General features: G+C 47.6%; 1 protein-coding gene across 1 annotated transcript in view; it reads right to left on the bottom strand.

Moving 5' to 3' along the window:
* LOC149429150 (protein unc-79 homolog) overlaps positions 1–26,274 on the bottom strand; it is a gene marked incomplete at its 3' end in the record, with an annotated part of 68,836 nt that overhangs the window by 17,052 nt on the left and 25,510 nt on the right. The window contains exon 3 of the mRNA XM_089666674.1: positions 19,887–20,191. Within this exon, the coding sequence (XP_089522800.1) occupies positions 19,887–20,191 (305 nt within the window). The remainder of the gene's footprint in view (positions 1–19,886; positions 20,192–26,274) is intronic.

The following is a 26,274-nucleotide window of genomic DNA, read 5'->3' as shown; positions in this document are numbered from 1 at the left end:
TATGAGCATTATGTGTCAGCAAAAAAGCAAGCACTATCTGCATGCTTAACCTCAATCTTTGCCCCCCTCCCTGCCAGCTCAAATCCACTCTCCACATATGCCCCCCAGCATAAATTAGGCTGGAGTGTGGCAGGGTCTTTGCTTTGCTCCATAACCCTGATAGAGACATCTTCCACCACCCCAAGTCCAGGTGTTCTGTAACTTGGAATTCCTCATACAACTCCATGTTGAATGTCTTCTTCATCTATTCTCATAGGGAATCCATTAAGGAACTGGGAGATAGAACTGGAAACGGCATTGCAGTGGGATCTGAAGCCGGAGCTGGTGGAACTCGTCATGCCGGGAGGTTTCCCCTCTTGTGTGAACCCAGACTTGTTCTAGCAACTTTGAGCCCGAGTTCACACAAGAGCAATGCGGGAATGGGAAGGGGGTCCAGTGGATGGCTGGAACTGCTGGGGGTAGAGAGTAACTGGGGGGGAGAGCCATTGGAGAGGCGGGAGGAGCCCAAGTCGCAGCTACTGACGTCCAAAGTGGGATTTGAAGTCGGAGCTGGTGGAACTTGTCATGAAGGAAGGTTTCCCACATGGCTCTTGTGTGAAACCAGACTTGTCATAGCAACTTTGGGTGAATGGGTTCAAATCGCACTGTAAAGAATTGCATGCGGTTTGAACAGGAATGCAGTGCAATTCCTGTCCGAATGGCATGCGGTTTCCCGCACAAGTCGTGTGAGCCTTGGCTTGTCATAGTGACTTTAAACCCGAGTTCACACAAGAGTGGTGCGGGAATGAGAAGGGGGTCCAGTGGATGCCTGGAACTGATGGGGGTAGAGAGCAACTGGGGGGGAGAGAGAGCCATTGGAGAGGCAGAAGGAGCCCAAGTCGCAGCTACTGATGTCCACAGTGGGATCTGAAGCCGGAGCTGGTGGAACTCGTCATGCAAGAAGTTTTCCCGCACCGCTCGTAAGTGAACTCAGACTTGTCATAGCGACTTTGAACCCGACTTCACACAAAAGCGGTGCAGGAAATTTCCCGATCCCACTGTGGACATCAGTGGCTGTGGCTTGGGCTCCTCCTGCTTCTTCCATGGCTCTCTCCCTCCCAGCGGCTCCAGGCATCCACTGGACCCCCTCCCTATTCCCGCATCGCTCTTGTGTGAACTCGGGCACAAAGTCACTATGACAAGTCTGGGTTCACACAAGAGCAGTGCAGGAAACCTCCATGCATGATGGGTTCCACCAGTTCCGGCTCCCGATCCCACTGTGGACATCAGTGGCTGCGGCCTGGGCTCCTCCTGCCTCTTCCATGGCTCTCTCCCCCCCCAGCAGCTCTCTCCCCCCCAGTGGCTCCAGCCATCCACTGGACCCCCTCCCTATTCCCGCATCGCTCTTCTGTGAACTCAGGTTCCACCAGCTCCGGCTCCCAATCCCATTGTGGACATCAGTGGCTGCGGCTTGGGCTCCTCCTGCCTCTTCCATGGCTCTCTCCCCCCCCCCCCCACCAGCTCCAGCCATCCACTGGACCCCCTCCTCATTCCTGCACCACTCTTGTGTGAACTGAGGCTCAAAGTTGCTATGACAAGTCTGGGTTCACACAAGAGCGGTGCGGGAGACCTTTCTGCATGACGGGTTCCACCAGCTCCGGCTTCAGATCCCACTGTGGACGCCAGTATCTGTGGCTTGGGCTCCTCCTGCCTCTCCAATGGCTCTCACCCCCCAGCAGCTCTCTACACCCAGCAGTTCCAGCAATCCACTGGACCCCCTCCCCATTCCCGCATCGCTCTTCTGTGAACTCAGGTTCCACCAGCTCCAGCTCCCAATCCCACCGTGGACATCAGTGGCTGTGGCTTGGGCTCCTCCTGCCTCTTCCATGGCTCTCTCCCCCCCAGTAGCTCTCTCTCTTCAGTGGCTCCAGCCATCCACTGGACCCCCTCCTCATTCCCGCATCGCTCTTGTGTAAACTCGGGCTCAAAGTCACTATGCCAAGCCAAGGCTCAAACCGCATGCCATTCGGACAGGAATCGCACCGCATTCTTTTCAAACCGCATGCAATTCTTTCCAGTGCGATTTGAACCCATTCATTTTGTCGCACCGCAAAGGTATCAGTACTTGGTATCAGCGAGCACTCGACCAAAAGTATCGGCACTCGGACTGCCCGAGGGCCTGGGGTCAGTAGGGGGTCCCATCAAATGCCCCTGGTACCTTTTTTATAGGGGTTTTTGTGAGTGTGGGCAAGGACACGGGGGCCCCTTGAGTTGTCAGTCCGCCCCTGGGTGCGACCCTAGCTGTAGAATTGTGGTTCCGGTGCACTTACCTTATAACAGCCTATAGCCAACAATGGCAAATCCCAGATGCCAGCACCAGGCCATGACACAAACTGACCATGTGATGGCGTTGCGCCATCACTAGTCCATAGAGGACACAGCACAGTGGCTCGTGCAGGTTTCTGGGAATCAGACAATCTTGGCTACCTTGGCTATGAAGATTTTTTTTTTCCCAGAAGTCTTCTCACCTGTCTATGGTGCTGAGTAACAAAACACACAGGTCAAGGTTTAGCGGATCGCAGGACAGATTTATCAAATTCTTCATCGTTGTTCAAGCCGTAAAATCAGCACCGTTGCTGCGGCCACTAATGGGGCGAAATTCCCCCCGAAAAAAAGGAAATTCTTTGGGAATTCGACCCGCGCCTGAGCGACTTTATACGAGAATAGGATAATGATGACACCTGGGCAGGATTACTCGTCAGAAGATTTACGCCGGCCACACACGGGTCGAATTCTCAAAGAATTTTCTTTTGAAAATCTTTTCTAAGAATAATTTCGCACCATTAGCGGGTCGCAGCAACGGACGATTTTCTAGCCACCATCAAATTTGAGTGAGCGGCCATGTTGGAATTTTTTTTGACAAACGAACAAATTTCCAATCAGTGATGGGAGATTCGTGTGAGAAATGGAATCGGAAAAGAAATGAGCCGTGACCTGGGAAGAAAAAGACATTTTTGGCCACGAACATTCTTTTCTGTAGAGACCTGAGGTGAAGTCAAAGGCTTGGCTGGTCGAATTTCAAAATCAATGGTGGCGCCATCGGATTATATACATAATTATATACGCACACATTTGTTTGCACACGGTTCATAGGTACTCAGCACTTCTGAAAGTTCTTCATATAATTTGAATGTATACATATTAGCGTGTGTACAGACCCGGGAACTCAGCACAGGGATGGTGGGAACCCCTCATAATGGGCACAGCAGGTGCACAGACCCGGGAACTCGGCACAGGGATGGTGGGAACCCCTCATAATGGGCACAGTGGGTGTACAGACCCGGGAACTCAGCACAGGGATGGTGGGAACCCCTCATAATGGGCACAGTGGGTGTACAGACCTGTGAACTCAGCACAGGGATGGTGGGAACCCCTCATAATGGGCACAGTGGATGTACAGACCAGGGAACTCAGCACAGGGATGGTGGGAACCCCTCATAATGGGCACAGTGGGTGTACAGACCTGTGAACTCAGCACAGGGATGGTGGGAACCCCTCATAATGGGCACAGTGGATGTACAGACCAGGGAACTCAGCACAGGGATGGTGGGAACCCCTCATAATGGGCACAGCAGGTGCACAGACCCGGGAACTCGGCACAGGGATGGTGGGATCCCCTCATAATGGGCACAGTGGGTGTACAGACCCGGGAACTCAGCACAGGGATGGTGGGAACCCCTCATAATGGGCACAGTGGGTGTACAGACCTGTGAACTCAGCACAGGGATGGTGGGAACCCCTCATAATGGGCACAGTGGGTGTACAGACCAGGGAACTCAGCACAGGGATGGTGGGATCCCCTCATAATGGGCACAGTGGGTGTACAGACCCGGGAACTCAGCACAGGGATGGTGGGAACCCCTCATAATGGGCACAGTGGGTGTACAGACCTGTGAACTCAGCACAGGGATGGTGGGAACCCCTCATAATGGGCACAGCAGGTGCACAGACCCGGGAACTCGGCACAGGGATGGTGGGATCCCCTCATAATGGGCACAGTGGGTGTACAGACCCGGGAACTCAGCACAGGGATGGTGGGAACCCCTCATAATGGGCACAGTGGGTGTACAGACCTGTGAACTCAGCACAGGGATGGTGGGAACCCCTCATAATGGGCACAGTGGGTGTACAGACCAGGGAACTCAGCACAGGGATGGTGGGAACCCCTCATAATGGGCACAGTGGGTGTACAGACCCAGGAACTCAGCACAGGGATGGTGGGAACCCCTTATAATGGGCACAGGGGCGTACAGACCCGGGAACTCGGCACAGGGATGGTGGGAACCCCTCATAATGGGCACAGTGGGTGTACAGACCAGGGAACTCAGCACAGGGATGGTGGGAACCCCTCATAATGGGCACAGTGGGTGTACAGACCCAGGAACTCAGCACAGGAATGGTGGGAACCCCTTATAATGGGCACAGGGGGCGTACAGACCCGGGAACTCGGCACAGGGATGGTGGGAACCCCTCATAATGGGCACAGCGGGTGTACAGACCCCGGAACTCAGCACAGAGATGATGGGAACCCCTCATAATGGGCACAGGGGGCGTACAGACCTGGGAACTCGGCACAGGGATGGTGGGAACCCCTCATAATGGGCACAGCAGGCATACAGACCTGGGACCTCAGCACAGGGATGGTGGGAACCCCTCATAATGGGCACAGCGGGCGTACAGACCCGGGAACTCAGCACAGAGATGGTGGGAACCCCTCATAATGGGCACATCGGGTGTACAGACCCAGGAACTCAACACAGGGATGGTGAAAACCCCTCATAATAAGCTCAACAGGTGTACAGATCCGGGAACTTGGCTCAGGGATCTCCCCATCAGAGACACTGATTGACCGTCAGGGCTTTTAAGTCTTCAGCACCCACCAAACACTAAAATACCAGTTTTGGGTGGACTGGGCCTTTAATAGGACAGAGAAAGCAGCGCATACAATACTACATTCTAAAGCTTTAGAATCCACAACCAAGTCACACACATCTGAGATATTTACAGCGCTCACCAATCCACTTTAGAACACATTTTTGTTCTGAACATTTTCACGTTTGGATACAGTGAGGACTTCCAAAAAATAAAAATCAGATAACAGAACGGGTATCAGAGCGCCTCTAGTGGTCATAATGTGCTATTATCGTAAATCAGCCCCCAATGTCTGTGACAATGTGGTGATAACTTATCATGAATGATTGGATGCCAACTGCCCCAGATCTGCCCAGACTGCCCCACATCTTGGCCATCTGTCCGACCGATGCTTTGTCCCGGCCCAGGTCCCATGATCTCAGCATCAACCTTGTATGCGTGTGTTGTTGTGGCTATTTTTGTGATTTCTATAGCATAAATAGAAGTAGCAGCTAGGCTTTCCCTATTCATATGCCAATTAACTTGTTGGACTGGTTTATATGCCAATGAACTTGTAGGACTGGTTCATATGCCAATGAACTTGTAGGACTGGTTCATATGCCAATGAACTTGTTGGACTGGTTCATATGCCAATGAACTTGTAGGACTGGTTCATATGCCAATGAACTTGTAGGACTGGTTCATATGCCAATGAACTTGTAGGACTGGTTCATATGCCAATGAACTTGTAGGACTGGTTCATATGCCAATGAACTTGTTGGACTGGTTCATATGCCAATGAACTTGTAGGACTGGTTCATATGCCAATGAACTTGTAGGACTGGTTCATATGCCAATGAACTTGTAGGACTGGTTCATATGCCAATGAACTTGTTGGACTGGTTCATATGCCAATGAACTTGTAGGACTGGTTCATATGCCAATGAACTTGTAGGACTGGTTCATATGCCAATGAACTTGTTGGACTGGTTCATATGCCAATGAACTTGTTGGACTGGTTCATATGCCAATGAACTTGTAGGACTGGTTCATATGCCAATGAACTTGTAGGACTGGTTCATATGCCAATGAACTTGTAGGACTGGTTCATATGCCAATGAACTTGTTGGACTGGTTCATATGCCAATGAACTTGTTGGACTGGTTCATATGCCAATAAACTTGTTGGACTGGTTCATAAGCTCAGAACAGGAAGCAGGGGAGGGGGAAAAAGAGAGTGGTATGATACAAGGAGTGCAATCATCCCTGAAAAGTACAGTGAAAAGGTCCTCTTATTGGTTGGACTTTAACGGTGCAATTTTATCAAACGGTAAACTTGACAATTCAATAGTTTAAAAAAAATTTGATTTTTATTTTTACGATCTTAAAACAAACATTTAAGATGATATTCCAAGGAAGATGTAGAGGTAAGTCATGCACAGACTGCACTTGATGCGTTTCGAGACCAATCGCAATCTCTTCCTCAGAAGTGCCCAAAAAGGCGTGACGCATCGCCCCGTATAGGGGAAAGAGGAATACAGAGAATGCCAAAAAGTTAAAAACACTTCTTGTCAGGAATGGATTCAGCACTGGTGGTGGGACTCTCCTGCCGTGTGGGCTGCAGTACCAGAGCTGACCAGCGGGTGCTCTCAGCACTGGTGGTGGGACTCTCCTGCCGTGTGGGCTGCAGTACCAGAGCTGACCAGCGGGTGCTCTTAGCAGCCAGAAGCTCACAATCAGCCAAACCTGGGGCTGATTACAGAAAGGTGTATATAAGGCATGACCAGGCCTGTGCTCTTTGCCTTGGTGTATGTTTTCCCATGAGCCCCTGTATCCTGTTCCTAGTTCCTGTGAGAAGATACCTTGTTGCCGACCCTGCCTGATCCTGATTCCTGTTGACCGTCTCCTGTTCTGACTACTGGCTCATCCCTGACCATCCTTCTGCCTGATCCTCTGTACTGCGCTGTCCGTGAGTTACTGAACCCGGCTTGTGACCTTGACCATTCTCTGCCTGCTCCTTTGGTACCTTGCTGCCCGCACGTTGCTGACTTGGCCCGTCTGACCACGCTCACTACTCTGCCATCCATCCATCCTGCACGGATCCAGCCGTACCTGCACATACCTCTGGCGGATCCCTCTACCACTAGCAGGTGTACTCAGGGGCCGCGACCTGGTTCCTGTCTGCTCCAAGTCCATCCCCACCATCAGGGGCCCTGGTGAATAGCAGACTGGGACTTAGACTCCGCGCCCTGGGGAATCCTGTCCTGAGGACCGCTAGAGGTACCACCAGGCAGTCATTACAGAACCCTACGGCCGGCCTGACCATTCCACCTCTCCAGCCCTGACTACACCTGTGTTCCTGCACCTCCTAAGATTAGTGGAAGGTTGGTTTGCGCACTGTGCGTTTATATTTATATATATCTGGGTGGCTAATAATAACCTGTATTATACTATACCTGAAACCTGTGTTTCCCTGTGTCAGTCCACACCTTTCTGGTCATTCCTTGATTCCTGACATCACACCAAGGCCTTTCCTGACCAGAAGTGGCTGCACAGGGAAGCCATCTTGACTTGTCGTGAAGGATGCATCCTGATGAGGTTGTATATTTGTCTATGCTAGTCTTTGATGACAGGGAATATGCCTATAAGACTCTGCGGGAGTATACCCGGGATCAGCTGCTAGAGTGCATACGGGTCGCTCATTCCCTAGTAGGTCAGGACCTAGAGCTCTCTGAGGTGCAGCCATTGATTCAGGCTTGTATTGAGTTGGCTTCATCTAGTACCCCTGAAAGCAGGGATGAATTTCTTCCTCCATTCAGGGCGAGTCAAATAATATCACTGGTATGGTTGTTGGAGGATGATCCGGATTGCTTCTTGGAGCGTTATTCAGCATATTCACCACAGGTGCTAAAGAAGTGTATAAACGCAGTGCAAACTTTGATCAGACAGGCCTTGTGTAAGCTGAGCGTTGTCCAACCCTTACTGCAGACATGGTCAGACTTGTTACACCCAGCCTCAGTCAGCTTGCAACGAACCAGTCCTGTTTCTCATCATTCCTCTGCTCAAAGCTCTTTTCCTGCATTCCCGACAGCACCCCCAGTGACAGCCCCCCCAGTGACAGCCCAGTATACCCAGCAATCTGCCACATGTCGGTACCCTGCTCCCACTCACTGTACCATCCTGCCAGTTGGCTCTGTGCCAGTTGACTCGGTGCCCGCTGTCGTACCAGTTGACTCGGTGCCCGCTGTCGTACCAGTTGACTCGGTGCCCGCTGTCGAGCCAGATGACTTGATGCCTGATGATTCGGTGCCAGTTGACTTGGTGCCCGCTGTCGTACCAGTTGACTCGGTGCCAGTTGACGCAGTGCCCGCTGTTGAGCCAGATGACTTGATGCCTGATGACTCGGTGCCCGTTGTCGTACCAGTTGACTTGGTGCCAGTTGACTCGGTACCCGCTGTCGAGCCAGATGACTTGGTGCCTGATGATTCGGTGCCAGTTGACTTGGTGCCTGCTGTCGTACCAGTTGACTTGGTGCCAGTTGACTCGGTGCCCGCTGTTGAGCTGGATGACTTGATGCCGGTTGACTCGGTGCCTGCTGTCGTGCCAGTTGACTCTGTGCCAGTTGACTCGGTGCCCGCTGTCGTACCAGTTGACTCGGTGCCCGCTGTCGAGCCAGATGACTTGATGCCTGATGATTCGGTGCCAGTTGACTTGGTGCCCGCTGTCGTACCAGTTGACTCGGTGCCAGTTGACTCAGTGCCCGCTGTTGAGCCGGATGACTTGATGCTTGATGACTCAGTGCCCGCTGTTGAGCCGGATGACTTGATGCTTGATGACTCGGTGCCCGCTGTCATACCAGTTGACTCGGTGCCAGTTGGCTCGGTGCCCGCTGTCGTACCAGTTGACTCGGTGCCAGTTGACTCGGTGCCCGCTGTCGTACCAGTTGACTCGGTGCCAGTTGACTCGGTGCCCGCTGTCGTGCCAATTGACTCAATGCCCGCTGTCGTACCAGTTGACTCGGTGCCAGTTGACTCGGTGCCCGCTGTCGAGCCAGATGACTTGATGCCTCATGATTCGGTGCCAGTTAATTTGGTGCCTGCTGTCGAGCTTGGTGACCCGGTACCCGCGGTTCTGCTAGAAGGCTTGGTGCCCGCTGACGTGCCCGGTGACTCTGTGCCCGCTGTCGTGCCAGATGACTCGGTGCCCGCTGACGTGCCTCTGCCCGCTACACAGCCCGACATGCCAGCCCCTGACGTCCAGTTAAACTGGCCGATAACTGATACCCAGCCTGCTCCTGGAAATCCTGTGCCCAGTGATCTGCCTTCCTTGATTCTCCTACACAAAGAGAAGTCTACCAGCAGGAAACCAAGCCAGCCGGTTTACTCCGGCAGTAGGATATTCAGCCAGTTACCGGACCCGGGCGGTGGAACATTTCGCCCACTAAGGACTGTTTGGAGCGTCCTGAGGCCGCTCCTTGAGGGGGGGGTTCTGTCAGGAATGGATTCAGCACTGGTGGTGGGACTCTCCTGCCGTGTGGGCTGCAGTACCAGAGCTGACCAGCGGGTGCTCTCAGCACTGGTGGTGGGACTCTCCTGCCGTGTGGGCTGCAGTACCAGAGCTGACCAGCGGGTGCTCTCAGCACTGGTGGTGGGACTCTCCTGCCGTGTGGGCTGCAGTACCAGAGCTGACCAGCGGGTGCTCTTAGCAGCCAGAAGCTCACAATCAGCCAAACCTGGGGCTGATTACAGAAAGGTGTATATAAGGCATGACCAGGCCTGTGCTCTTTGCCTTGGTGTATGTCTCCCCATGAGCCCCTGTATCCTGTTCCTAGTTCCTGTGAGAAGATACCTTGTTGCCGACCCTGCCTGATTCTGATTCCTGTTGACCGTCTCCTGTTCTGACTACTGGCTCATCCCTGACCATCCTTCTGCCTGATCCTCTGTACTGCGCTGTCCGTGAGTTACTGAACCCGGCTTGTGACCTTGACCATTCTCTGCCTGCTCCTTTGATGCCTTGCTGCCCGCACGTTGCTGACTTGGCCCGTCTGACCACGCTCACTACTCTGCCATCCATCCATCCTGCACGGATCCAGCTGTACCTGCACATACCTCTGGCGGATCCCTCTATCACTAGCAGGTGTACTCAGGGGCCGCGACCTGGTTCCTGTCTGCTCCAAGTCCATCCCCACCATCAGGGGCCCTGGTGAATAGCAGACTGGGACTTAGACTCCGCGCCCTGGGGAATCCTGTCCTGAGGACCGCTAGAGGTACCACCAGGCAGTCATTACAGAACCCTACGGCCGGCCTGACCATTCCACCTCTCCAGCCCTGACTACGCCTGTGTTCCTGCACCTCCTAAGATTAGTGGAAGGTTGGTTTGCGCACTGTGCGTTTATATTTATATATATCTGGGTGGCTAATAATAACCTGTATTATACTATACCTGAAACCTGTGTTTCCCTGTGTCAGTCCACACCTTTCTGGTCATTCCTTGATTCCTGACACTTCTATTCCAAGAACATAGCCAGGGATTCTTCATATGCCTCTAACAGCGATGGTGGACAAGAAATGGAGGGAAGGAGACCAGGAGAGGACAACCGTGAGCTCACAGACATGATGACCACTTCTCCACTGGACATAGAGCCCTGAAGTGGTTTATTCTCCCACATTTTGGGTTTTGATCTTCGCCAGGCTACCACTGCTCTCTTGTGTCATTCTGGTCATCTTCTCGCACCCCTATACCACCCTTCCAGCATCAGCGAACAGCCAGTTTTTTGATCTGCCACTGGTGTAGCTGGGCGGGGCCCTTCCAGGAGACGTCTGGGTGGCGGTTGTCTTCTCCTGGTCTCCTTCCCTCCGTTCCTTGTCCACCATCGCTGTTAGAGGCCTATGAAGAATCCCTGGCTATGTTCTTGGAAAAGAAGTGTTTTTAACTTTTTGGCGTTCTCCGTATTCCTCTTACCCCTATACGGGGCGATGCGTCACGCCTTTTTGGGCACTTCTGAGGCAGAGATTGCGATTGGTCTCGAAACGCATCAAGTGCAGTCTGTGCATGACTTATCTCTACATCTTCACTGGAATATCATCTTTGATGACACCGCCACACTTTGTATTACAACTTAAATGTTTGTTTTAAGATCGTAAAAATAAAAACCGCATATTTTTTTAAACTATTGAATTGTCAAGTTTACCATTTGATAAAATTGTGCTGTCAAAGTCCCACCAATAAGAGGACCTTTTCACTGTAGGGGAGGGGAAAAGGACTTGGACAGACAAAAAAAAGTACTAGTTGTTTTTCAGGACTCCAGGAAGCAAGACGCAGTCTGGAAGAGATCCCGCATAGAATGAAGACGATGAGATAAAACTTTACCGGGGTGACACTTTAACTTGTGCGCATTGTAGGCATACTTTGTGATACTTTGTGATACTTTGTATGCCATACATTGTTTTTCCTACAGCTTCACTTACACTTCACTACAGAGGTACTTCATGCTTCCTTGCTTCTACCGCAAAGAACGTTAAAGGAAACAGCAAAACACGTGTGCGGTAGTTCAAAAAGGAACGTCTAAAAATGCAGGGATCGACCTGTATTCTGGGTGCGCCCACCCAGAAAGTGGGTGGGCAAAATGCAGACATGGGTGGAGTTAACAGCATCCCGGGATGTAGGACCCATAATATTGGCAAGTATATGGCACTGATGGGTGATATCCCTGTAACGTTCCCTCACTCACTGCAGATACAATAAACTGAAAGATGTAGCAGTTCCGGAAGTAATGGAAATATTCACAATGGGGTTCATGGAGAGAGTCAGAGGGGCACATGGACCTATTCACTGGGGCATTACGGGGATAATGGATGTGACACAAGGTTCAATGTTACAGTGAAAACCTCTCAGAGACAGCTAGGCCTCCTCAAAAAAGGAGCTACACGAGCTTACAGTAAAAATAATACCAATTCCTAAAGGGTGTCCAAAGCCAAAACGTATTTTATGGGTTTGGTTAGAATGGTGATGGGTTAGAACCCCGGTTGGGTTTGCTACGTCTATGTCCGGTTGAATGGATTCACCTTCTCTTTGTCACCAAGGCTGAAAGTGATGGAAAATCAAAAATGTTCTAGTTTAGAGAAGAGGAATATTCCAGTGGGGACACTTGTCCCGGTGACAGCTAAGAGGCCATTTCCAGTTGTGTCTACAGGTTTGGGGTTCATGGAGAGAGTCAGAGGGGCACATGGACCTATTCACTGGGGCATTACGGGGATAATGGATGTGACACAAGGTTCAATGTTACAGTGAGAACCTCTCAGAGACAGCTAGGCCTCCTCAAAAAAGGAGCTACACGAGCTTACAGTCGAAATAATACCAATTCCTAAAGGGTATCCAGAGCCAAAACGTATTTTATGGGTTTGGATAGAATGGTGATAGGTTAGAACCCCGGCTGAGTTTGCTACGTCTATGTCCGGTTGAAGGGATTCACCTTCTCTTTGTCACCAAGGCTGAAAGTGATGGAAACTCCAAAATTTTGTAGTTTAGAGAAGAGGAATCTTCCAGTGGGGACACTTGTCCCGGTGAGAGCTGACTAAAAGGACATTTCCAGTTGTGTCTACAGGTTTGGGTGAAGGACATTGTTGGACCGGTACTGCTGCAGTCTGCATAGAGGCAGATTACTGTGTGGAGGGTATAGAGGGAGTCGCCTCCAATTGGTTACATCCTATTCATAGGTGGTAGGTGAAAGACTCCGTTGGGGTCTAGGGCTGCTACCTTTCTGATAATGACAATGGGGGCGTTACCACACGGAAGACTTGGGTGATTGGAGAGGAGTGCCCATTGTCCAGAAAAATGTCTCACTTAATGATTTTTATAGTTGTTTATAGAAGATTAAAATGTACAAGTGGAGCCAACCCATTTCAGGAGAATTGCCTTTCCCTTCTTCCGGGCTTTTTCTTTTGAATTTATTTTACTATTTTATTATTTAAAGTTTAATGAGTGTATTTGTCCACTTATGTCTACAGAGACCAAACAAGGACTTTATATGAATTTATATGACAGATTTTTACTTTGCATTTTTTACAAATCCTTGATTGGCTATGAATTTTTACCATGCATCTTTCTCTCTACATACTAGCACTGAAGAAGGGGGAGGCAATTCCCCGGAAATGCGATGGCTCCACTTGTACACTTTTGCCAGGTGCTCCTCTCCAATCGGCCAAGTGTTGGGTCTACAGGGCAAGAAGTGAAGGGTGGTGGCTTTTTTCCATACTCTATCCAAGATGATGAAAAAAGTTTTGGCTTTATAAATACAATTAGAGTCAGTCATGAAGTTAGACCAGTACATATGTCTGTGAAGGCTCTCATTGATCCAGGTCATGGTGTACCTAGTAGTAGTTTGTCTCATGGATCCAGGTCATGGTATATCTAGTAGTAGTTGGTCTCATGAATCCAGGTCATGGTATATCTAGTAGTAGTTGGTCTCATGAATCCAGGTCATGGTATATCTAGTAGTAGTTGGTGTCATGGATTCAGGTCATGGTGTACCTAGTAGTAGTTGGTCTCATGGATTCAGGTCATGGTGTACCTAGTAGTAATTGGTCTCATGGATTCAGGTCATGGTGTACCTAGTAGTAGTTGGTCTCATGGATCCAGGTCATGGTATATCTAGTAGTAGTTGGTCTCATGGATCCAGGTCATGGTATATCTAGCAGTAGTTGGTCTCATGGATCCAGGTCATGGTATATCTAGTAGTAGTTGGTCTCATGTATCCAGGTCATGGTATATTTAGTAGTAGTTGGTCTTATGGATCCAGGTCATGGTATATCTAGCAGTAGTTGGTCTCATGGATCCAGGTCATGGTATATTTAGTAGTAGTTGGTCTCATGGATCCAGGTCATGGTATATCTAGTAGTAGCTGCTCTCATGGATCCAGGTCATGGTATATTTAGTAGTAGTTGGTCTCATGGATCCAGGTCATGGTATATTTAGTAGTAGTTGATCTCATGGATCCAGGTCATGGTATATCTAGTAGTAGTTGGTCTCATGGATCCAGGTCATGGTATATTTAGTAGTAGTTGGTCTTATGGATCCAGGTCATGGTATATCTAGTAGTAGTTGGTCTCATGGATCCAGGTCATGGTAGATCTAGTAGTAGTTAATCTCATGTATACAGGTCATGGTATATCTAATCTTTGTTAGTTTGATTTATCCAGGTCATGGTAAATTTAGTAATAGTTGGTCTCATGTATCCAAGTCATGGTAGACCTAGTAGTAGTTGGTCACATTCAAATGAACTTGTTCTGTAATGTTGAAGATGTTTCATAGCTTCTCCAAGCCACTTATACATTTTCAATATGTGTCAGGAACATTCCCCACCATTATATCCACACAGACAACCTCTCAACACAAAAATGACCCAACATAAGAGGGCAAAGAAGTCTACAGGTCAGGAATCAAAGGAGTTGTCCTACATCTTAAGGAAAATGGACATTCTTTCATGGACAGTGAGGAGCACATTTTGGACAAAAGATGGTTCACAACAGTCGTGAAAGAGGCCAATTACGTCAAAACGGAACGATCATCCCTGAACAGTGGTAGCGAACCTTCAACACCATCTGTCTTCCACATATAATGCCATTTTAACATCTCTACCCCAGGAGATTTCACAACTGACACCTTCAGCTATGTGAATTGAATCATTAACACCTACGCAAACTTCCTTACGCCAGGGATGGGATTTTCTAACTAGAACGTGGGGTTCCACAACATTCACCCTTCCCATCCTGTACTTGGACAATCAACATCTGCCTTGTCTCAACAGAACTGAACAAGTGGCCAGTAGTAATTGGTCACATTCAGCTGGACTTGTTCTGTAATGTTGAAGATCTTTCTTAGCTTACCCAAGCCACCTCTTCTGTTCTAACGAGGCAAGGCAGATGCTGATTATTCAAGAACGGGATGGGAGGGGTGAACGTTGTACAATCCTTTTGTTCTAATTACATCATCATATTCATGAAATGCCGTTTCAAGATCTCTATTTTGGCCATTTACCAATTCCCACCTCCAGCCATATGAACAGCAGGACTGACACCTATGTGGACTTCCTGACACCAAGTATGGGATGATGTAACTACAAAGGGTGGTCACACAACTGTCTCACTTCCCATCTGTTCAATGAGCATCTGCCTTGACACATTGGATGGTAATTGGATGAAGGTGTCTGTGCTACCTGTGTGGATATAAATGTTGGGGTACCTTCCTGTCACTCAATGCAACTGAAGAAGTGACATGGGGAATCTACAAAAGGTCTCCAACATTACATAACATGCTCAGTTGAATGATACTAACTACTACTAGTTAAATCAGTAGATAACTGGTTACTCAGGGATAAAGAATTTAAGAATTGGCACACTTTATTGAGTAAGGAAGTGTGCCGCAACTTCCCCAATGGAGACACAGATAGCAATAAAAACCCTGAGATGACCCAACCCTTCCCAACTACAGCCCTTTCCTTGATTCCGAATTATGTGTCCCCTGGCATAGCGGTGTAGTCCATTTGTAAAGGGGGCAGCCTTATCAGAGCTATTGTACCCTAATTAAATATGAATGACCTTCTTCAACCATAAATTTTTAATGATTTTATTCCAGGCCTCAGCCATAGATGCTCTAGATGAAGTGCGCATGGTATAACTAGGTCAAAAAGTAAAGGGAAGTCTCCTCAATGTAGACACATATAGCAATAAAAACCCTAAGAGATGACCCAGCCCTTCCCAACTCCATACAAAGCTTCCGAACTCTGGGTCCCCTAGCCCATAAAGTACCTCATTTGTGCAATGAGCAGCCTTAGAAGAGCTATTGTGCCATGTTTAAATGTGATTGACCCCCTTCAACCATGATTGACCGCCTTCAACCATGAATTATTGATGATTCAAATTTTACACCTTTCAAATTAGGTGTGCAAGGTATCACTAGATCAGGAAGTGAGAGGAAAGTGCCCCGATGGAGATGCAGATAGCAAAAAAAAAAAAAACTTGAGAGATGACCCAACCCGTCAAATAAAAACCCTAAGAGATGACCCAGCCCTTCCCAACTCCATACAAAGCTTCCGAACTCTGGGTCCCCTAGCCCATAAAGTACCTCATTTGTGCAATGAGCAGCCTTAGAAGAGCTATTGTGCCATGTTTAAATGTGATTGACCTTCAACCATGAATTATTGATGATTCAAATTTTACATCTTTCAAATTAGGTGTGCAAGGTATCACTAGATCAGGAAGTGAGAGGAAAGTGCCCCAATGGAGATGCAGATAGCCAAAAAAAAACTTGTTGAGAGAACACCCAACCCTTCCCAACTCTATCCAAAGCTAGGAAAAGGGTTTGGCTGGAGCTGGTATTTAAGGTTGATTTGGTTGTGCCTCCCTTTCAAGCTGCAGACCCTTCAGCATCATGCTTCCCAACTCTTTTAAAAGCTAAAGACTTTCCATTCCTGGATTACAAACTTTGGGTCTCCTAGCCTATAGGGTGATCCCACTTGTGCTAGGAAAAGCCTAAACAGAGCTATTGCACCCTAACTGAATGTGACCTTCTTCAACCATGCTGATGATTCTAATCCAGCTCCTCAGCCATACCTGCTCCAGATCCGATGCACATGGTTTTACCAGGTTAGGCAGTGAGGAGAAACCTCCCCAATGGAAACACAGATAGCAATAAAAGAGATGACCCAACCCATCCAAACTCAATCCAAAGCTAAAGATTTCCTATTCCTGGATATCAAATCATGGGTCCCCTAGCCTACAGGGCACCCCATTGAAGCAAAGAGCAGCCTTACTGGAGCAATTATAGCCAGAACAAATGTGACTGACCTCTTTCAAATACAAAAAAGGCTAGGGGCACACCTACACGAGTACTTTCAGGTTCAGAAATCACACCTGTTCCTGCACCTGCTGACACCCACAGAGAAAATGAGCTGCTCGTAACAGATGCACGGGGCTGCCATTCATTCTTAATGGCGCCTCCATGTACCTGCGTCTGCAGGTGTGGGAACGTGCAGTAACTTCCCTGCCCGTTTTAAAAAAGGTGCAGGAAACCTCTTTCCTATATGAAATGCAGGCACAGCAGCCCATTCAAATGAATCGTCAGCCGAGACCGCACAAACGCAGCACGCAGCACCACAGAAGTGTGAATCAAGCCTAACTGAGGATTTGAATCCAGTGGTTCAGCAAAACTTGCTCCGGATTGAGTGCACCAGGTTAGGAAGTGAGTAAAAACCTCCCCAGTAGAAACACAGAGAGTATTAAAAACCCTGAGAAATTACTCAACCATTCCAAACTCTATCCAAAGCTAAATACTTTCTATTGTTGGATTCCAAACTCTGGGTCCCCTACCCCATAGGGTAGGTATCCCCATTTGTGCAGGGAACAGCTATACTGGAGCTATTGCACCCCAATTGAATGTAATTAATATCCTTCAACCATGAATTATTCAGGATTTGAATCCAGATCCTCACCCATGCATGCTCCAGATTAAGTGTGCATGATATCACGAGGTTAGGAAGTGAGGAGAAACCTCTTCAATGGAAGCACAGGTAACAATAAATACCCTGAGAGATGGACCGACCCTTCCTAACTCTATCCAAAGCTAAGAAAATGCTTTGGTTGGAGCAGGGATTTAAGTTTGACTTGGTTGTGCCTCTCAAAGTGCAGACTCATTGGCATCATCATCATCATCAAGACCCAACCCTTCCTAACTCTATCCAAAGCTAAAGACTTTCTATTCCTGATCTCCAAACTCCGAGTCCCCTATCCCTTAGGGTACCTCATTTGTGCAAGGAGCAGCCCTACCGGAGCTATTGTGGCCCAACTGAATATAGATGACCTTCTTCAACCATGAATTATTGAGGTTTCGAATCCCATGCCTCAGCCATACATGCTCCAGATTAGGTGTGCATGTTATCACGAAGTTAGAGTATGAGGAGAAACCTCCCCAGTGGAAGCACTGGTAGCAATAAAACCTGTGCGAGATGACCCAACCCTTCCCAACTCTATCCAAAGCTAAGAAAAACGTTTTTGGAGCAGGGATTTAAGGTTAACTTGGTTGGACCTCTCAAGACACCCATCAGCACCATCATCATCATGACCCAACTCTTCCCAACTCTATCCAAAGCAAAATACTTTCTATTTCTGGATTCCAACCTCTGGGTCCCCTATCCCATAGGGTACCTCATTTGTGCAGGGAGTAGCCCTACCGGAGCTATTGTGGCCCACCTGAATGTGTCTGGCCTTCTTCTTCCATGAATTATTGAGGTTTCAAATCCCATGCCTCAGCCATACATGCTCCAGATTAAGTGTGCATGTTATCACGAGGTTAGGGTGTGAGGAGAAACCTCCCCAATGGAAGCACAGGTAGCAATAAAAACCCTGAGAGATGGCCCAACCCTTCCCAACTCTATGCAAAGCTAAGAAAATGCTTTGGTTGGAGCAGGGATTTAAGGTTGACTTGGTTGTGCCTCTCAAGAGACCCATCAGCACCATCATCATGACCCAACCCTTTATAACTCTATCCAATTCAAAAGACTTTCTATTCCTGGATTCCAACCTCTGGGTCCCCTATCCCATAGGATACTTTGTTTGTGCAGGGAGAAGCCCTACTGGAGCTATTGTGACCCACCTGAATGAATCTGACCTTCTTCAACCATGAATTATTGAGGTTTCGAACCCCATGCCTCAGCCATATTATCACAAGGTTAGGATATGAGGAGAAACCGCCCCCCAAGGGAAGCACAGGTAGCAATAAGAGCTCTGCGAGATGACCCAGCCCTTCCCAACTCTATCCAAAGCTAAGAAAAGTTTTTGGTTGGAGCAGGGATTTAAGGTTAACTTGGTTGGACCTCTCAAGACACCCATCAGCACCATTATCATCATGACCCAACCCTTTCCTAACCCTATCCAAAGCGAAAGACTTTCTATTCCTGGATTCCAACCTCTGGGTCCCCTATCCCATAGGGTACCTCATTTGTGTAGGGAGAAGCCCTACCGGAGCAAATGTGGCCCACCTGAATGTGTCTGACCTTCTTCTTCCATGAATTATTGAGGTTTCGAGTCCCATGCTCAGCCATACATGCTCCAGATTAAGTGTGCGTGTTATCACAAGGTTAGGGTATGAGGAGAAACCTCTTCAATAGAAGCACTGGTAGCAATCAAAATACTGAGAGATGACCCAACCCTTCCCAGCTCTATCCAAAGCTAAGAAATGCTTTGGTTGGAGCAGGGATTTAAGGTTGGCTTGGTTGTGCCTCTCAAGAAACCCATCGGCATCATCATCATGACCCAACTCTTTCTAGCTCTATCCAATGCAAAAGACTTTCTATTCCTGGATTCCAAACTCTGCGTCCCCTATCCCATAGGATACTTTGTTTGTGCAGGGAGAAGCCCTACTGGAGCTATTGTGACCCACCTGAATGAATCTGACCTTCTTCAACCATGAATTATTGAGGTTTCGAACCCCATGCCTCAGCCATATTATCACAAGGTTAGGATATGAGGAGAAACCGCCCCCCAAGGGAAGCACAGGTAGCAATAAAAGCTCTGCGAGATGACCCAGCCCTTCCCAACTCTATCCAAAGCTAAGAAAAGTTTTTGGTTGGAGCAGGGATTTAAGGTTAACTTCATTTGTGCAGGGAGAAGCCCTACTGGAGTTATTGTGACCCACCTAAATGCGTCTGACCTTCTTCAACCATAAATTATTGAGGTTTCGAACCCCCGTGCCTCAGCCATACATGTGCCAGATGTGCATGATATCACAAGGTTAGGATGTGAGGAGAAACCTCCCCAATAGAAGCACAGGTAGCAACAAAACCATGAGAAATGACCAAACCCTTCCCAAACTTTATCCAAAACTTAAAAAGAAAGGTTTTGGCTGGAGCTGGGATTTAAGGTTGACTTGGTTGTGCTTCTCAAGCTGCAAACCCACCACCATCATCAGCACCATTTTCATAAAGCAATAGTAGTAAATTCTTACCATGTTGGCCATGTTGGAGTAAGGGCACCAGGTCCAACAAGGTAACCAATGTCACATAGAGCCCCTGATAATCCAAAGAAGGGTACTCGGACAATTGGGCATCCCGGCTTTGTTGGCCTCGTTCCGACGGAGAATCTCGCAGGACGCTGTAAAGGAGGGAGCGAGTAACAGTAGGATTGATGGAACTGACCTGTGGTCTTAGAGATGGGGTGAGTGGGAATGGCACAGGGAAAAGACACATAGTCATGGGCACTGTCAAATTGGAGGCATCTTGATTGTCCTTCTTGCCTGACCGGGACAAAATGCTGTTGAGGGGACAAAGAAAAAAAAGAGACAACAAAGACACAAAAAAACAGCACATTACATTGAAATGACACTATAAAACAAAGAATAAAAGACCAGATACGCACCACATAAGATGCAATGTCTACCACATCAGAAGCTACGGCTAAGATTCGCTAAAGTTCACTCTCGGCAACAGAAAAAAACAAAATCGGCAATTCGAACAATTTTAATTCTTGTGTTGATCAACCTCATTGCATCTCATGTGTTATCTGGTTCATAAGGAGCAAAAATATAAGGATGCATGTTTCAGTGCCCCACCCAGGCTTCGGAGGCGGGTTCATCGGCAAAACCCAACGCCCAACTAGCATCTTCGCCAGGAACAAAAAAACTCAAAACGGCCGAAAGCCCTTTTTGCTTTTTTAACAATTCAAGAAAGTCAATTGTCGAATTTCTCTTTCGTTTACTTTTTTATATATTTTTATTTTTTTTTTTGTTATTATTTTTATTCTTTTTAATCCTTTGACAAAATTCGGCCCCTCGAAATATAGGTGTGGCACTTGGAGAAACATGTTTTTAGCAAGTAATAAACATGTAAGTTTAGTAAGAAGTCTTCTTAAAAAACACATGTTTATTGCACCAAAATAATGTCTGTATGTAATTTTATGATACTGCTTCATGACATTCCGTCAGTATCATTTGGCGTAATGATTCGACAGGCACATGAATTAAGAAAATCATATTTCTTTCTAAAAAATGTTTACTAAAGCTACAGGGAGGAAGCTTTGGGAAAATAAGAATAGAACTGATGGTTTTGTTGCATAAAAAGGTGAGCTAATGGTAATGGCAGATTTCGTGCTTCGAAAAAATTTAGCATTCTCTCGGTTTGGGAGGGAAACATTGGACTTGAGCAATACAAACACTATTTTGTTGTTACCTTCTGACTATGCAATACAACATTGTCATTGACAGTCGCTGGAATACCACCGTTCCAGCAGTGTACCCAATCTACTGCATTAGGAGGACAAGCGCTCTTCAAAAAAGGACAAACCAACCACGGCACCACCTGCCTGGAGTCTGCATGTTCTCCCTGTGCCTGCGCGGGTACTCCGGTTTCCACCCACACTCCAAAACATGTTGGGAGGTTGATTGGCTCCTGTCTAAATTGGCCTTAGGGGGGGTTTACAGCAGGACCAGTTGTGGTGGCTGGAGGACATGGGGGTACCAAAATGAACCTTCACCTATGTAGACAAAGATCCCTGCGCCGGCCCTAAATTAAACTTTATAGGTAGCACAGTGGATAAATGGTTAGCACTTCCGCCTTGCAGTACTAGGGTTTTTGGTTTGAATTCCAACCATGGCACCACCTGCCTGGAGTCTGCATGTTCTCCCTGTGCCTGCGCGGGTACTCCGGTTTCCACCCACACTCCAAAACATGTTGGGAGGTTGATTGGCTCCTGTCTAAATTGGCCTTAGGGGGGGTGGGGGGTTTACAGCAGGACCAGTTGTGGTGGATGGAGGACAGGGGGGTACCAAAATGAACCTTCACCTATGTAGACAAAGATCCCTGCGCCGGCCCTAATTAGAAATGTATAGGTAGCACAGTGGATAAATGGTTAGCACTTCCGCCTGATAGTACTAGGGTTTTCGGTTCGAATTCCAACCATGGCACCACCTGCCTGGAGTTTGCATGTTCTCCCTGTACCTGCGTGGGCTTCCTCCGGGTACTCCAGTTTCTTCCCACACTCCAAAGACATGTTGGGAGGTTAATGGGCTCCTGTCTAAATTGACCCGGGGGGGGGGGGGGGAGGTTACAGCAGGACCAGTTGTGGTGGATGGAGGATGGGTGGTTGGGGGTTTTACAGCAGGACCAGTTGTGGTGGCTGGAGGATGGGTGGTTGGGGGTTTTACAGCAGGACCAGTTGTGGTGGCTGGAGGATGGGTGGTTGGGGGTTTTACAGCAGGACCAGTTGTGGTGGATGGAGGATGGGTGGTTGGGGGTTTTACAGCAGGACCAGTTGTGGTGGCTGGAGGATGGGTGGTTGGGGGTTTTACAGCAGGACCAGTTGTGGTGGCTGGAGGATGGGTGGTTGGGGGTTTTACAGCAGGACCAGTTGTGGTGGCTGGAGGATGGGTGGTTGGGGGTTTTACAGCAGGACCAGTTGTGGTGGCTGGAGGATTGGTGGTTGGGGGTTTTACAGCAGGACCAGTTGTGATGGCTGGAGGACAGGGGGGTACAAAAATGAACCTTCACCTATGTAGACAAAGATCCCTGCGCCGGCCCTAATTAGAACTTTATAGGTAGCACAGTGGATAAATGGTTAGCACTTCCGCTTGGCAGTACCGGGGTTGTTGGTTCAAATCCCAGCCACAGCACCACCTGCCTGGAGTCTGCATGTTCTCCCTGTGCCTGCCTGGGTGTCCTCCCATACTCCAAAGACATGCTGGGAGGTTAATTGGCTCCTGTTTAAATTGACCCAAGGGGGGTGGGGGGTTTACAGCAGGACCAGTTGGGGTGGCTGGAGGACAGGGGGGTACCAAAATGAACCTTCACCTATGTCAGGGGTGTCAAACTGGTGGCCCTCCAGCTGTTGCGAAACTAAAAGTCCCATCATGCCTCTTCCTTTGGGAGTCATGCTTGTAACTGTCAATCTTGCAAGGCCTCATGGGAATTGTAGTGCAGCAACAGCTGGCAGGCTGCCAGTTTGACACCCATGACCTATGTAAACAAAAATTCCTGCACCGGCCCTAATTACAACTTTATAGGTAGCACAGTGGATAAATGGTTGCAATTTCCGCCTGGCAGCACAGGGGTCATGGGTTCAAATGTTCTCCCTGTGCCTGCGTGGGTTTCCTGCAAGTACTCCGGTACTGCTTTGTATGGCTGTGCATATCAGCATACGTACAGTGAAACACACAGCACAGTTAACCCTTTGATCTCCCCAGATGTTACCCCTTCCTGCCCAGTGCCATTAGTACAGCTAATATACATATTTTTTTAAGTTTATTATTATTTTTTTTTAGGGGGGGGACTGTGTCCTCACTTCCTGTTAAGTTGATGGGAGGGAGGGGGGTCCCTGGGGCAGAAAGCAGAGGAAGAGGCATGGATACAAACAGGGATAAAAAGAAAAAAAAAATTTCCTGGCACCAACATGGCAGCATACATGAGGTAGTACATGGATTGGCGCCATGAAAGGAAAGTTACGGGACGTATTTGATAAAATTTTCCAATTTCCTGGCGCCAACATAGCAGCATACATGTAGTAGGCGGGGATACCACCACATATAAGCTGCTACAGATTGGCGCCACGAAAGGAAATTTATGATACGTATTTGATACAATTTTCCCATTTTTACAAAGGCGAAAGTGCTAGAACCTTTTTTTAGGCTTTAGTAGTTGTCTTTGCCCCTCTTGCCCTCAATTCTTGTCTTTTATTAGAAAATATCCCACTTTAGATTAAAAAAAAAAAATGGGGGGGGGGTAATAGTTTCTCATATCCATTTCTCAGGATCTCACTTCAATGTTGGGTTCACCAGTTTATTGTCCAATTTTAACCATTCTTCCCATTCCTCCTCCAGTTTTAACCTCCGTGATCGACTTTCTACTCCATAACATCTACAGGATATTCCTTCCCATCCTATCTGCCAGAAACGACAGATCTTTCTGTAGGTCGCATACACATTCCTGGGCGTGTCGCCTTTTGCAGAGCGCTTGTGCACCAATTTTAATTTTACAAAAATTGCAGAAATTAGACTAAAATCGTAAATCTAGACATTAGCCATATACTGTAAATTCAATAATTCACATTTCTTTCTCTCAAGCAGTAGAAATTCCCCTCTAAGGATTTGAGAAAGGCTAACAAAATACACATTTCCAATATTACAACACTTGTAGAAGTAGTCATCAAACCATTCAGAAATATGGATTTGCAACACATTTTGTGGAATACGCATGGTTTAGCCTTTAACATTTATAAAGAGTTGTTGCCATTGGGGGAGGGGAGACCTCTGTTGAATTCTCAGAGGGGTCAATAAAACCGGTGGGTCAATTGTTCCGCCATTCAAAGCAACCAATTGGGTTGGTGTTCTGGTGACCCTTTAGACACCTATTGACAAGCCTTCTCCAAGAGTCTAGTTGTCTCATCTTTAACATCCAAGAGCACCCACATTTTTTTTTTTTTGGTTTTTATGGGCAATGATGGGTTTTATCATCTAACCAGTTCTTATATCGCATACAATTCTCAGCAGTGATAGTCTGCGGCTTCGCCAACTCCAGTTCGTTCGTAAGGGAGTTGTTACCTTCACACCTCCGGGACCAAAGAACAGGCATAGCAGATCATGCAGCTGCTTTGGGGCCCAAAAGCAGAAAGAGGCCAGCATTTAAAGGCTACTCATTAATTTATGCCGGTAGCAACAGATTTAGGAAATATATTTGTATTGCTGGAGTTTATGAAAAACTCCAAGTGCTATGAAAGTAGTTGATTTTCTGTATAACTAAAGGAACAGCCTTTGAGATGGAACTTAGAGACACAGGGGGTCCCTAATGGTCTTTCTATGAGGCCCCAATGTCCTTGGTCAAGATGCCACTAAGAGGTCAATAGCATCATGGAGAGACATTGGTCAAGATGCCACTGAGAGGTTAACAGCATCATGGAGAGACATTGGTCAAGATGCCACTGAGAGGTCAATAGCATCATGGAGAGACATTGGTCAAGATGCCACTGAGAGGTCAATAGCATCATTGAGAGACATTGGTCAAGATGCCACTAAGAGGTCAATAGCATCATTAAGAGACATTGGTCAAGATGCCACTAAGAGGTCAATAGCATCATTAAGAGACATTGGCCAAGATGCCACTGAGAGGTCAACAGCATCATGGAGAGACATTGGTCAAGATGCCACTGAGAGGTCAACAGCATCATGGAGAGACATTGGTCATGATGCCACTAAGAAGTCAATAGCATCATGAAGAGACATTGGTCAAGATGCCACTAAGAGGTCAATAGCATCATTAAGAGACATTGGCCAAGATTCCATTGAGAGGTCAACAGCATCCTGGAGAGACATTGATCAAGATGCTACCAAGAGGCCAACAGCATCATGAAGACATTGGACATTGGACAAAATACCACTATGAACCTGGATGGACCCAAAACTACTGATTAATTTTTGCTATGAAGAATGATCCACTATGAGACCATGGTGCCATCATTGAGTCTTGTAATGGGCACAAAAATAAGCCTTCTGTTGGGATTGTTCCAAAGAACTACAGAGGACTAAAATGCTGTATCAGTTTTGGGTGTACATGGCCTTCACTGGAATCGGAAATTGATAGCTGTATCTATCATGAAGAGACATCGAACAAGATGCTACTAAGGAGTCAACAGCATCATGAAAACACAGTGGTCAAGATGCCACTGAGAGGTCAACAGCATCATGGAGAGACATTGGTCAAGATGCCAATGAGAGGTCAACAGCATCATGGAGAGACATTGGTCAAGATGCTACCGAAAGGTCAACAGCATCATGAAGAGACATTGGTCAAGATGCCACTGAGAGGTCAACAGCATCATGAAGAGACATTGGACAAAATACCACTATGAACCTGGATGGACCCAAAATTACGGATTCATTTTTGTTATGAAAAATGATCCACCATGAGACCATGGTGCCATCATTGAGCCTTGTAAATGGGCACACAAATAAGCCTTCTGGTGGGATTATTCCAAAGAACTACAGAGGACTAAAATGCTGTATCAGTTTTGGGTGTACCTGGCCTTTATTGGAATCGGAATTTGCTAGCTTTATTTATCATGAAGAGATATAGATCAAGATGCTACTAAGGAGTCAACAGCATCATGAAGACACAGTGGTCAAGATGCCACTGAGAGTTCAACAGCATAATGGAGAGACATCGGCCAAGATGCTACCAAGAGGACAATTGCATAATGAAGAGACCTTGGTCAAGATGCCACTAATAAGTCAATAGGATCATGTAGAGACCTTGGTCAAGATGCCACTAAGAGGTCAATAGCATTGTGAAGAGACCTTGGTCAAGATGCTACCAAGTGGTCAATAGGATCATGAAGAGACCTTGGTCAAGTTG

Source organism: Staurois parvus, unplaced genomic scaffold, assembly GCF_062004578.1.
Source record: "Staurois parvus isolate SC_StPar_1 unplaced genomic scaffold, SC_StPar_1.0 ptg002772l, whole genome shotgun sequence".
Lineage (NCBI taxonomy): Eukaryota > Metazoa > Chordata > Amphibia > Anura > Ranidae > Staurois > Staurois parvus.
The sequence above is the reverse complement of the archived record's forward strand: the minus strand, read 5'-3'. Positions and strand labels throughout refer to the sequence as shown.